Source organism: Thunnus thynnus, chromosome 7 (genome assembly GCF_963924715.1).
Source record: "Thunnus thynnus chromosome 7, fThuThy2.1, whole genome shotgun sequence".
NCBI classification, from domain to species: Eukaryota; Metazoa; Chordata; class Actinopteri; order Scombriformes; family Scombridae; genus Thunnus; species Thunnus thynnus.
In genome coordinates this window covers 34,298,688-34,308,175 of record NC_089523.1, presented here as the reverse complement: position 1 = coordinate 34,308,175, position 9,488 = coordinate 34,298,688, and the positions used below count along the sequence as shown (strand labels likewise).

General features: G+C 45.1%; 2 protein-coding genes across 7 annotated transcripts in view; one reads left to right on the top strand and one right to left on the bottom strand.

Moving 5' to 3' along the window:
• The window catches only part of mindy4b (MINDY family member 4B), a 7,929-nt gene extending 1,311 nt beyond the window's left edge, over nt 1-6,618 (top strand). The window contains exons 4-11 of the mRNA XM_067595731.1: nt 1-91; nt 2,128-2,293; nt 2,423-2,488; nt 2,656-2,726; nt 3,110-3,182; nt 3,345-3,521; nt 6,069-6,249; nt 6,325-6,618. The exon at nt 1-91 is cut by the window's left edge and continues 7 nt beyond it. Of these exons, the coding sequence (XP_067451832.1) occupies nt 1-91; nt 2,128-2,293; nt 2,423-2,488; nt 2,656-2,726; nt 3,110-3,182; nt 3,345-3,521; nt 6,069-6,249; nt 6,325-6,467 (968 nt within the window). The 3' untranslated portion in view covers nt 6,468-6,618. The remainder of the gene's footprint in view (nt 92-2,127; nt 2,294-2,422; nt 2,489-2,655; nt 2,727-3,109; nt 3,183-3,344; nt 3,522-6,068; nt 6,250-6,324) is intronic.
• Nucleotides 6,619-6,657: 39 nt separating this feature from the next.
• tsen34 (TSEN34 tRNA splicing endonuclease subunit) lies at nt 6,658-9,488 on the bottom strand. Of its 6 annotated transcripts, none has more exons than XM_067595659.1 (6): nt 9,273-9,488; nt 8,992-9,150; nt 8,487-8,785; nt 8,266-8,413; nt 7,846-8,136; nt 6,658-7,592 (listed from the first exon to the last, which is right to left on the bottom strand). In XM_067595659.1, the coding sequence occupies exons 3-6, from the start codon at nt 8,772-8,774 to the stop codon at nt 7,405-7,407; spliced, it is 915 nt and encodes a 304-aa protein (XP_067451760.1). In that variant the 5' UTR covers nt 8,775-8,785; nt 8,992-9,150; nt 9,273-9,488; the 3' UTR covers nt 6,658-7,404. The 6 variants fall into 6 exon arrangements, with proteins under 6 accessions (XP_067451760.1, XP_067451761.1, XP_067451762.1 ...); XM_067595660.1 differs by having other exon boundaries at nt 8,992-9,147; XM_067595661.1 differs by having other exon boundaries at nt 8,992-9,144.

Here is a 9,488-nt window from a genome sequence, read left to right as displayed (position 1 = left end):
CTCAGGCCGTTCAGATGGTCGTCCAGGCTCGCATCATTAAATACCTGCTGTTCAGCCGGCAGAGCAGCTCAGAGGGACGGACGCTGCACAGGTGAGGTGTCAGTCTTTGTTACATCATCATGTCCAGAGTGAAGGTGATACTTCCATCAGTTAACAAGATCGTGTCACATGAAAACAAATCCCTGCAACATGATCGTTGAGACAATACAAGACTACAGCTGGAAAAACGACCAACAAACCAACACCTCCATCAGAACCATCCATCAAGACCCTGACGTCAGAGTTCTGAAAAACAGTAAAAGCGGTCAGTCCGTCAGTCGAGTCTGTCCATCAGATGCCCAAACCACCTCAACCGACCCCTTTCAACTTGAGGGAGCAGTTCCTTCCACGTGTCTGGGCTCCTCATCTTGTTCCTAGACATGAGTTCAGCCACCTCATGAAGGGAACTCATTCAACCACTTGTAATCTCGTTCTTTAGCCAGGACCCAAAGCTCATGACAGCAGGGGTTTGGAACATACTGTATGTCCATCTGTTTGTTTCGTACCATTTATACAGGTCTGAGTCATAGTGGCAGCAGACTAGCAAAGGTCGCCGTCTCCCAAGCAATGTCTTCCAGCTCTCTCTTGGGAGTCTCTAGACATTCCCTGGCAGGATGGGATATATAATCCCTCCAATATGTTCTGAGCCTGCCCCGGGTCTCCTCCCAGTTGGGCATGTCCAGAATACCTGCACAGGGAGGTATCCTGGAGGATCCTGATCAGATGTCTAAAGCAGTTAAATTGACTCCATTCAACATGAAGGAGCAGTGGTTCCCTCCAGATGTCCCTGCTCCTCACCTCATCTGTAAGACTGAACCCAAACACCCTGTGAAGGAACCTCTGAAATCTCATTCTTTTGGCCTCCCAAAGCTCATGACTACAGGGGGTTGGAACATAAATCCACCCATTACTTTGCTGCTACTTATCCAGGTCTGCGCCCCAGTAGCAGCAAGCTAAACAAGGTAGTCCTCCAGCTCTACCTGGAGGATCCCAAGGTGTTCCCAAGCAGGATCGGATATATAATCCCTCCACTGTGTTTTGGGTCTGCCCCAAGGTCTCCGCCAGAGTCCACAAGGTGACGGAGCAGCAATCTTTTCTGAGTTCTATTCAGATATCTGAGCTCCTCATGGTCCCTAAAGGCCACGATATACAGAACTGTGCAAAGGTTTTAGGCACTTAGAGTAAAGTGAGGATATTTTCAAAAATAATGCCCTTAATAGTTTTGGATCATTTAACTTGATAAAGAGTTGAGTAAACATCAGAAACCTAAAGTAAATCAATATGTTGCTGTGAGTAGCTTTGCCTTTAAAACAGCAGCAGTGTTTCAGCTACTCGGCAGGTCGGTTGTTCCTGCATCTTGGAGAAGTCGCCACAGTTCTTCTTCAGATGTTTCTGTGTCTTCATGTTAATCCCAGACTGACTCCATGATGTTGAGATCAGAGACCATCTGTTGCAGGACTCCTTGTTCTTCTGGTTGCTGAAGATAGTTCTTTATGACTCTGGCTGGATGTTTGGACTCATTGTCATGATCAGACGCCTCTCTGATGGTTTGTGACCTAAAACTTTTGCACAGTATTGTATATACTCCAAAACAAACAGCGGACGCAGATCTGTTTATTCTACATTTGGTGGGGTCCTAAAATTTGGTCAGCACATCCTCGTGGACATGACGAAGATGATAGATGACAAAATGTACGTCATGGTGACCCAAGCAGACCTTCACAGCTACTCTGAAGTATAATATAGGATTAGAGCTGAGCCCAGCCAACCTGTGAAGGAAACTCACTTCACTCGCTTGTATCTGTCACTACTCAGAGGTGACGACTACAGCTGAGAGTTGGAACATAAAATAACTGTCAGTCTGGACGTTCACAGCTTTGTTTATTAAATCCTGGCTGTTATAACTTGATTCTTTAGATAATCTGGTTGTTTTTGTTGACTGCTTCTGTTTCTCGCTCCGTCAGACTTCTTTTTAGTGATGTCACCGTATTCCCAGATTTCACAGGGTTGTTATTACAGTGTATTATTGTTTTAGTATCTCTGTTATTTTGTCCACCCCCCCCCCCGTCATGTACCTCATGTCTCCAGTCTGTGTGAGGTAGGTCAGAGGGAGCAGGAGAGGGCGTTGGCGGCAGCATTGTCTGACAGCCTCTGGTTGGCCGGCCAGGAGCTCAGTGCCACCGTTACCTTGGTAACCGAAGACTACTGCATCACACCTCACTTGGACTACAAACTGGACAACTTCACAGAGAGGGTACCGGACAGGCATTTCATGATTAACATGAGTTTAACAGTTGAAGATGCAGATTTAAAATGTTCTTTAGAGGCTTGATAGTTTTGTTATCAGTCTGTCATCATGGAGGAACTGTCGACTGTCTTTTAGCTGCAGCTGTTCACATTTAACAAGAAAGACGACGTCAGAAAGTTCATCCTCGATCACATTCAGTGTGTGAGTAAATTTATCACTAAATCAACGACTCTTATCAGCGTCTAAAGTGGTGAGAATTTCTTCGGCAGCATACAAACTAAATAAATTAAATAAAATGAGGCCAAAGTTTAAAATAATAAATAAGTATATAAGACAGTTTTAGATGGTGACTTGTTTTCTTTTTGTAGTTTAAAGAGGAGGGAAGTCATGGAGTCATCCTGTTCCTGTACAGCCTCATCTGCTCCCGCACAGTCGACAGGTAACTACACTGAAACCTTAAGATGACGTTAGCGTCCTCCACAGGCTGCAGAGATCATTACACCTGACGATATGAAACTTTTACACAGATGTTCAATGTTATGGTTTAGTATGTGGCAACACGTTATACATCATGATTTGTTAAAGAAATAATCTGCAAGAAATAGTTTTTAATCAGTTTACTTGGAGCTGATGTTCGTTATACAACTGGACAGATAATCCTGTTGATTATTTCCACCAACAGATGTGATGTAAACACAACACACAGAGTGTAAATTCTTCTGTTTTGCATTAACAAAGACAACAACTGTCTGGTTTACTGAGAGGAAAACAGGACATGCGATCAGTCCATACAATCAAAATCTGTCCTCCTCTTCCTGTCAGGCTGAGGGAGGATCTGGACTCCACCACCTCCCACCTGCTGTACATCAGTCTGGGCAACTTCGTCTGTCGTCAGGTAAGAAGCTCACCTTCCCCGTTCTGTGTTTATGCTTTAATTAAGAAATAAATGCACCGATACTGGTGAGAAGTACTTGAAGTTTGCAGTATTCGGGGTTCCTTCACAGGTTGTAGACTTGAAGGTAAATAACTGCAGGTCTCTGCTCCTGCATCTCTGCAGGCTTTACTGAACCTGTTGCTGACAGGCAGAGCCAGTCCTCACGTCTTCAACGGGACTCTGTACTTTGGGGAGGACGGCCGGCCTCTGGAGCGCCCCCTGCAGGGCATCCTGACTCGCAGCGATGTGGGATATCTGCACTGGAGCCGAGAGCAGATGGAGCGAGGCAGACTGCCACAGGTCCAACCTTTTTCCTTCTTACTTCTACTGCTGCTGCTTTTTAACCAATTTATTCTTAACCAATAACAATAAATAATTAGGACAGCTGCTAAAAGTATAGATACAAAAGCCTTAAGAAAAACTGTTTTGTGCTACTACTGATGTTACTACTAATATTTAGAGACCTGGTTGAGAGAAATAATCTGGTACAGTTTACCACTACTACACTACAACTACTATTACTGTTAGTAGCTGTCTGTCCAGCCACCTGTTTTCATCTGTATTTTTTGCATAAAAACACCTGAGTGAAAACTCAGAAAAATCTTGAAATATTGGGAGACGTTTTTATGCTTGTCTGAGGTGTAAAAGTAGTTGTGTAGAGAAAAACCAAATGTAAACAATGGATGTATAATAAGAGCTGGATACGGCGCTGCTGCTCAGCCTTACCTCCGGTTTCTCCCAGTGGTCACTTGCAGTATTGCAGCAAAAAATCCTCCTGCAGCCCGTAAACTATTTTCCCCTTTGACCTCCATTAAAAAAGAGACGCCTGTAAAACGGTTGACAGGACGCCTCGAACTGCCAACAACATCAATTATGACTCATTTTATCATGAATTTGTGATCCATGGAGGTTATATATGTGTAAAACTTTCCTCAACTTGAGAAAAGTGATTTAAAAATCTGTGACGTCATCAGAATGTAAAGTCTGTGAGCCGAGCGGGGACTCGTGGGCGGGGCCAGCGGGGGAAACACTACTGCGCATATTCATTGGGCCGCACAACGCGGAAGCAAACCCGAAAGCTGGAAACTTTTTTGGCATTTGCTCAAGCCGAGAAATTCTTATTAGACTGAATAGGCGCCATCTTTGGGTAAATTATGACATCATGAATCATGTGACTTAAACGTCACTGAAGAGCTGAAAACATCAGATCTGTGTGGAGCGACGATGAGGAGACTGTAACCTTCCTCACATCAATACATGAAACCAACAGAAACGTCATATTTCCATCATGTTTTCCATCGTTTGGGCTTTGATTGTCGCTCTTTTAATGACGTCATCTCGCTGTGTCTCTTCTTCTGCAGCGCTTTAATGGCACCGACTGGAGAATCTGTTAATATTCACTCAACAGCAAAGGATGAAACAAACATTCACATTTGCTTTGGATGAATTCAGATAGAATTCTGCTGAACGTGGATGGAAACCTGGCTGTTGTTAAGGTGGAATTACTTGTGCATCACAGCGCACAGCGACCCGCCTCCAGCATGACACTCGCATCAAAGTTCAGCGTCTAATTTCACTCATTGATAACACTAGATGGATGTATTACACATGATCAAGTTGCATCATGCACCAAGTCATTGTGTTTACATCCGAGTTTTCCTCTGGAGGAAACGTTGAACCTTATAGAGATGTGAGACAGGATATCATTTAAATACAGAGATAAAAGAGCTGCGGTACTACAGTAAAAGTACAAATACTCTACTACAAGTAAAAGTCCTGCATGAAAAAGTACATAAGTATTATGAGCTTGATGTAGTTAAAGTATTGCAGTACAAGTACATAAGTATTATGAGCTTGATGTAGTTAAAGTATTGCAGTAAAAGTAGTGGTTTGGTCCCTCTGACTGATATATTATTATATATGACATCATTAGATTATTAATAGTGAAGCATCAGTGTTAGAGCAGCATGTTACTGTTGTAGCTGCTGGAGGTGGAGCTAGTTTACACTACTTTATATACAGTTAGCTAGTTTAGTCCAGTGGTTCCCAACCTAGGGGTCGGGCCCCTCCAAAGGGTCAGCAGATAAATCTGAGGGGTGGTGAGATGATTAATGGGAGAGGAAAGAAGAAAAAACAAAGTTCTGATACACAAATCTGTTTTCAGTTTTTGGACTTTTTCTCTAATCTTTGATTTTTGCTGAAATATTGGATCATTTGAACATTTATTGAAATGAAAGCATGTGAGAAGTTTAGAGGGAAAAATCACTATTTGGTGGAGCTGTTAACAACTCATAGACATGTGAAATGTGACCCCGACTACACACTGCTTTTTGTAAGACGTCAAAAGCCCAAAAAGGTTGGAAACCACTGGTTTCATCTTTAACAATGTGTTGTATTTTAAAAGCTTGTTATATTATCCATTGTGTCAAATCTTCATCTGAAAAGTAACTAAAGCTGTCAAATAAATGTAGTGGAGTAGAAAGTACAATATTTCCCTCTGAAATGTAGAAAGTAGCATCACATGGAAATACTCAAGTAAAGTACTCAGTTACTTTCGACCCTGTAAAGGAGCGTATTTTCTCTCCTGGAAGACATTCAGTGTTGCACTCTGTTGTTCACATGAAAAGTGACAGAAATAGTGTCAAGAATGAAAAAAGAAGTGAGAGAAGTTCAAACCTCCAATCACAGCTGACCAATCACTGACATCACGAGAGGTCCCTGAGTCATAACGGCTCATGTGTCCAGTAGTTTATCTGCAGACATAAACACACACAACCAAACTCATGACCCCCTCCCGGGTTACACCTGGTGGAGATAATAATAATCGTTATCTTCTCTTGTGTGCAGGTGGGCAGCATGTTGAAGACTCCCAGGTTTCCAGTCTGGGTTTGTTGCATCAACAGCAGCTTCTCGGTTCTGTTCAGTCTGAACCGCTCGCTGCTGTCCGACTGGAAGATGGAGCATCTGTTCCACCTCTACTTCTACAGCGGCCAGCCCTCCCAGAAAACCACAGCCAGACTGACCATCGGTGAGTCACGCTCTGCTCCTCCATCACCTGCTGCCGTCTGTGCGTCTCTAACACGGCGTCTGTCGTCTTCTGTAGATACTCATTCCCACCACTGGGAGGCTTCGCCCAGGAACTCAGGCGGAGACCCGGAGAAGAGGTTTCCTTCACTGGAGATGACCGTCAGGACCAAGTGGGACGGAGCCGCCATCAACTGGAACGGCACCTCGCCTTTCTACTGAGCAGGAAGAAGATCCACATACCAGACCTGATCAGACTGCAGAGAATCTGGATCCAGAGAGGACGTCGGATCCCTGCTCTGCCCCATAACTGTGTTTTTAGGTCACAAAGTTCTCATGAACCCACAAAATAAAAGTCATTTTCAGTGCTGTATTTTTTTTTTTCAATCTCAATACATTTTATGACCAAAAATAAAGACTCAGGTGCAACTTTATTTCAAATCACGGTTTTAAAGGATCAACCACAGACTGTAGAGCTGCAACCATTAATCAATTAACTGATTGACAGAAAATTTTTTAGCAGAAATGCAAAATATTTGATGTTTCAAGATTCTGAAATGTGAGAATTTTCTGCTTTTACTTGTTTTGGTTGAACAAAACAGGCAATACGAGGACAACAATAACTGTTGCAGCTCTACATAATACATGAAAAGGAAATACATGTAACAACATGAGTTCCACTTTATTTCTTTGGCATTCTTAATCTTCCATACGGGTACATTGTGCACATAGAATCTGTGAGTCCCAGAGAACAACCAGTAATCAGTTTTTCATGCAGTTTACGACTATTTGTGTACTTAAATGCAGTTGTATTGTTCACTCTTTGCTTTTATGTTGTTCATATTGTATGTGATAATATGAACCATTCATTTATTCGTTGTGTGTATCCTGATGTTGACTTGTTGTTTGTCTTCTGGGTTTCACTGTCGGTTCCACACAGTAAAACCTGCTCAGTGTTTTCTTGTCTCTCAGTTTTTAACAGCTTCTGACCTCCAGCTGTGGTTCCCAAACCCAGGCCCGGGGACCTGCAGGGGTCCTGAAAGAGGCTCTTGGAAGTCCTCAACAAAGTGACAGCTTGAACCTTTTCCTCAGAGTGTCACGTTCCTGAACGCAGGACGTACAAGCAGGAACAAACAACGAAGTCCTTCTGGTCGGTTATTTAAACCATCCCGCTCCACTGTAAGGACGTGTACGCCACTCCTCCGTCTGTCCCCGGCGAGCACAGCAGGACGGTCTTCTTGACGTTCGACCCCAGACGAGCCACAGCGAGGACGTCCAGCAGACAGACGGACTCGTCCAGAGACAGACAGACAGCGATGAAGTGAGCGTGGAAACGAAGAGGGTCACCTGGAGTCAACAACAGCAAATGTTTTCTGTTCTGTTTAATCTGTTGATCTAAACGTGAGATGACGCTGTGTTGTTTGTTTTATCAGGTGGGATTTTAAAGCAGGTTGACATCGTTGTTTCATATCAACAAAAATGTGGTGAAAGCAGAGAGATGACAGAGAGACGAACAGTTTAACTCATAATGAACTGTTAATGGTTATTATTTTGAAAATAAAACTGTCTAAAACCAAACAGTGATGAGTCGGACACTGACCTGGATAGACGAGGAAGTCTCCTCCGAACTTCCCCGCTGAGGTCAGGTAGAAGCCCCGCCCCCTCAGGTCTCTGAACACCTGGTACCTGGCGTCGCAGTGCGGGTCGTCCAGCCCTCTCATTGGCAAATCGGCCTGCAGGAAGGCCCGGGCCTCGGGGCAGTAGGATAGCCCCGCCCTCGCCGTGCTCAGCTGGACCGCTAACCCTGACCGAGGGAAGGTAAAGCTTCGGTCCAGGGCCTCCAGGCGGCCCTTCAGGGCCCCGTCTGCGGTCTCAGCTTCAGGCTCTGCACCTGAGAGGACCAGGACTGTTAGATCAGACTGCACACGCAACAGACCAGCTTCAAGTAGAAAACCATCAACTTCACTTTGGAGGCAGCGAGACATGCAGAATGGTTGTCATGGTGACGGCTCGCTCTCACCTGCGTGTGATGAGCTCATGGCTCTGAGCAGCGCTGACTTCCTGTCCTCCAGAGCGAGGACACTCTGCTCCTCATAACTCCTCTGCTGGTCCTCCTCGTACTTATCCACCTGCTGACGGAGCTCCGCCCCTCCTCCATCCTGCTGACACTAACAACAAATCAAACACACCCTCTGTGATTCTGCAAACAAATCCAACACACCCTCTGGTAAATAAACCCACCGGTGGTCCAGGTGGCAGGGCGGCGGCAGCGTGGCGTTCAGTCAGCAGTCTCTCCTCCTCCGGCAGCAGCAGCAGCGGGCGGCCCAGTCGGGTGTTCTGTCGGGGGGTTCGGGCCAGTGAACCCAGTAGCGCCCCCACCAGACCCTGAGACCTCACTGTCCGCAGGTCCTCCACCCTCCACAGCAGGGGGGCCGAGTCACACAGACCGACACCAATCACCGGGGATGAAGACTCCTCCTCCTCCTCCTCCTCCTCCTCCTCCTCCTCCCTGTAGGGAGGGTCAGCCATCACCACAGTCTCTGGGAAACAGGAAACCAGTCAGTGATTGGTACCAGACATTTATTCATTTATTTATTAGACCTTGATATAAATGCTCAGGTATTTTCTAGACAAGCTCAAGGTAACCAGTTGTTTTGGGTCAACACAAAGCAAAATGTCACGTGGATGCTGACGTCATTTAGAAATACGTGACGGAAAACGAGAGTGTAAAGTGTGAACGGCTCACCTTGCTGGACAGGTGAACGCTGATACACGGTTAGACTTTTGCTCTGCTGAGATCAAATCCAGCTCGAGGTCTTGCAAAGACGATATTTTCTTAAATGTATTTTTAGTGTTGACTTATACAATCAGATGTGACGGACCACAGCTGCTGCTGCTGCTGCTGCTGGGAACGGAAACCAGTTAGCTTGCAAAGCAGTTGGGACATAACCGGAACCGATCGATGATCGATCACATTACATCTATGATCGATCCCTGCTTCAAACAGCTAGAAAGAGTATTACCAACCTGTCAGCACGTGTACTGGTTTCCTCCTCTCGCGCTCCTCTTCACGACATGCCGTAAACTGGTCCGGTGGTAGTTTTAACTTCAACGATTTAAACTACAAAACATCATCACCAAAAACCAAAAACACTAAACACGTTTATAAACTTTGAATAAACAAGCGAACAGCGAGCTGCTCATCTCCGTGTCTGAGTGCAGCGGGGTGTGTTTGATATAAAC

What these genes read in the sequence shown, in the direction of transcription:
- tsen34 (XM_067595659.1), bottom strand. Translation starts at nt 8,774, where the DNA reads ATGGCTGACCCTCCCTACAGGGAGGAGGAGGAGGAGGAGGAGGAGGAG. An exon ending in CATGAGCTCATCACACGCAG is followed by an intron (nt 8,137 to 8,265) that starts GTGAGAGCGAGC and finishes TGGTCCTCTCAG; the next exon opens with GTGCAGAGCCTGAAGCTGAG. An exon ending in AGACTTCCTCGTCTATCCAG is followed by an intron (nt 7,593 to 7,845) that starts GTCAGTGTCCGA and finishes TGTTGACTCCAG; the next exon opens with GTGACCCTCTTCGTTTCCAC.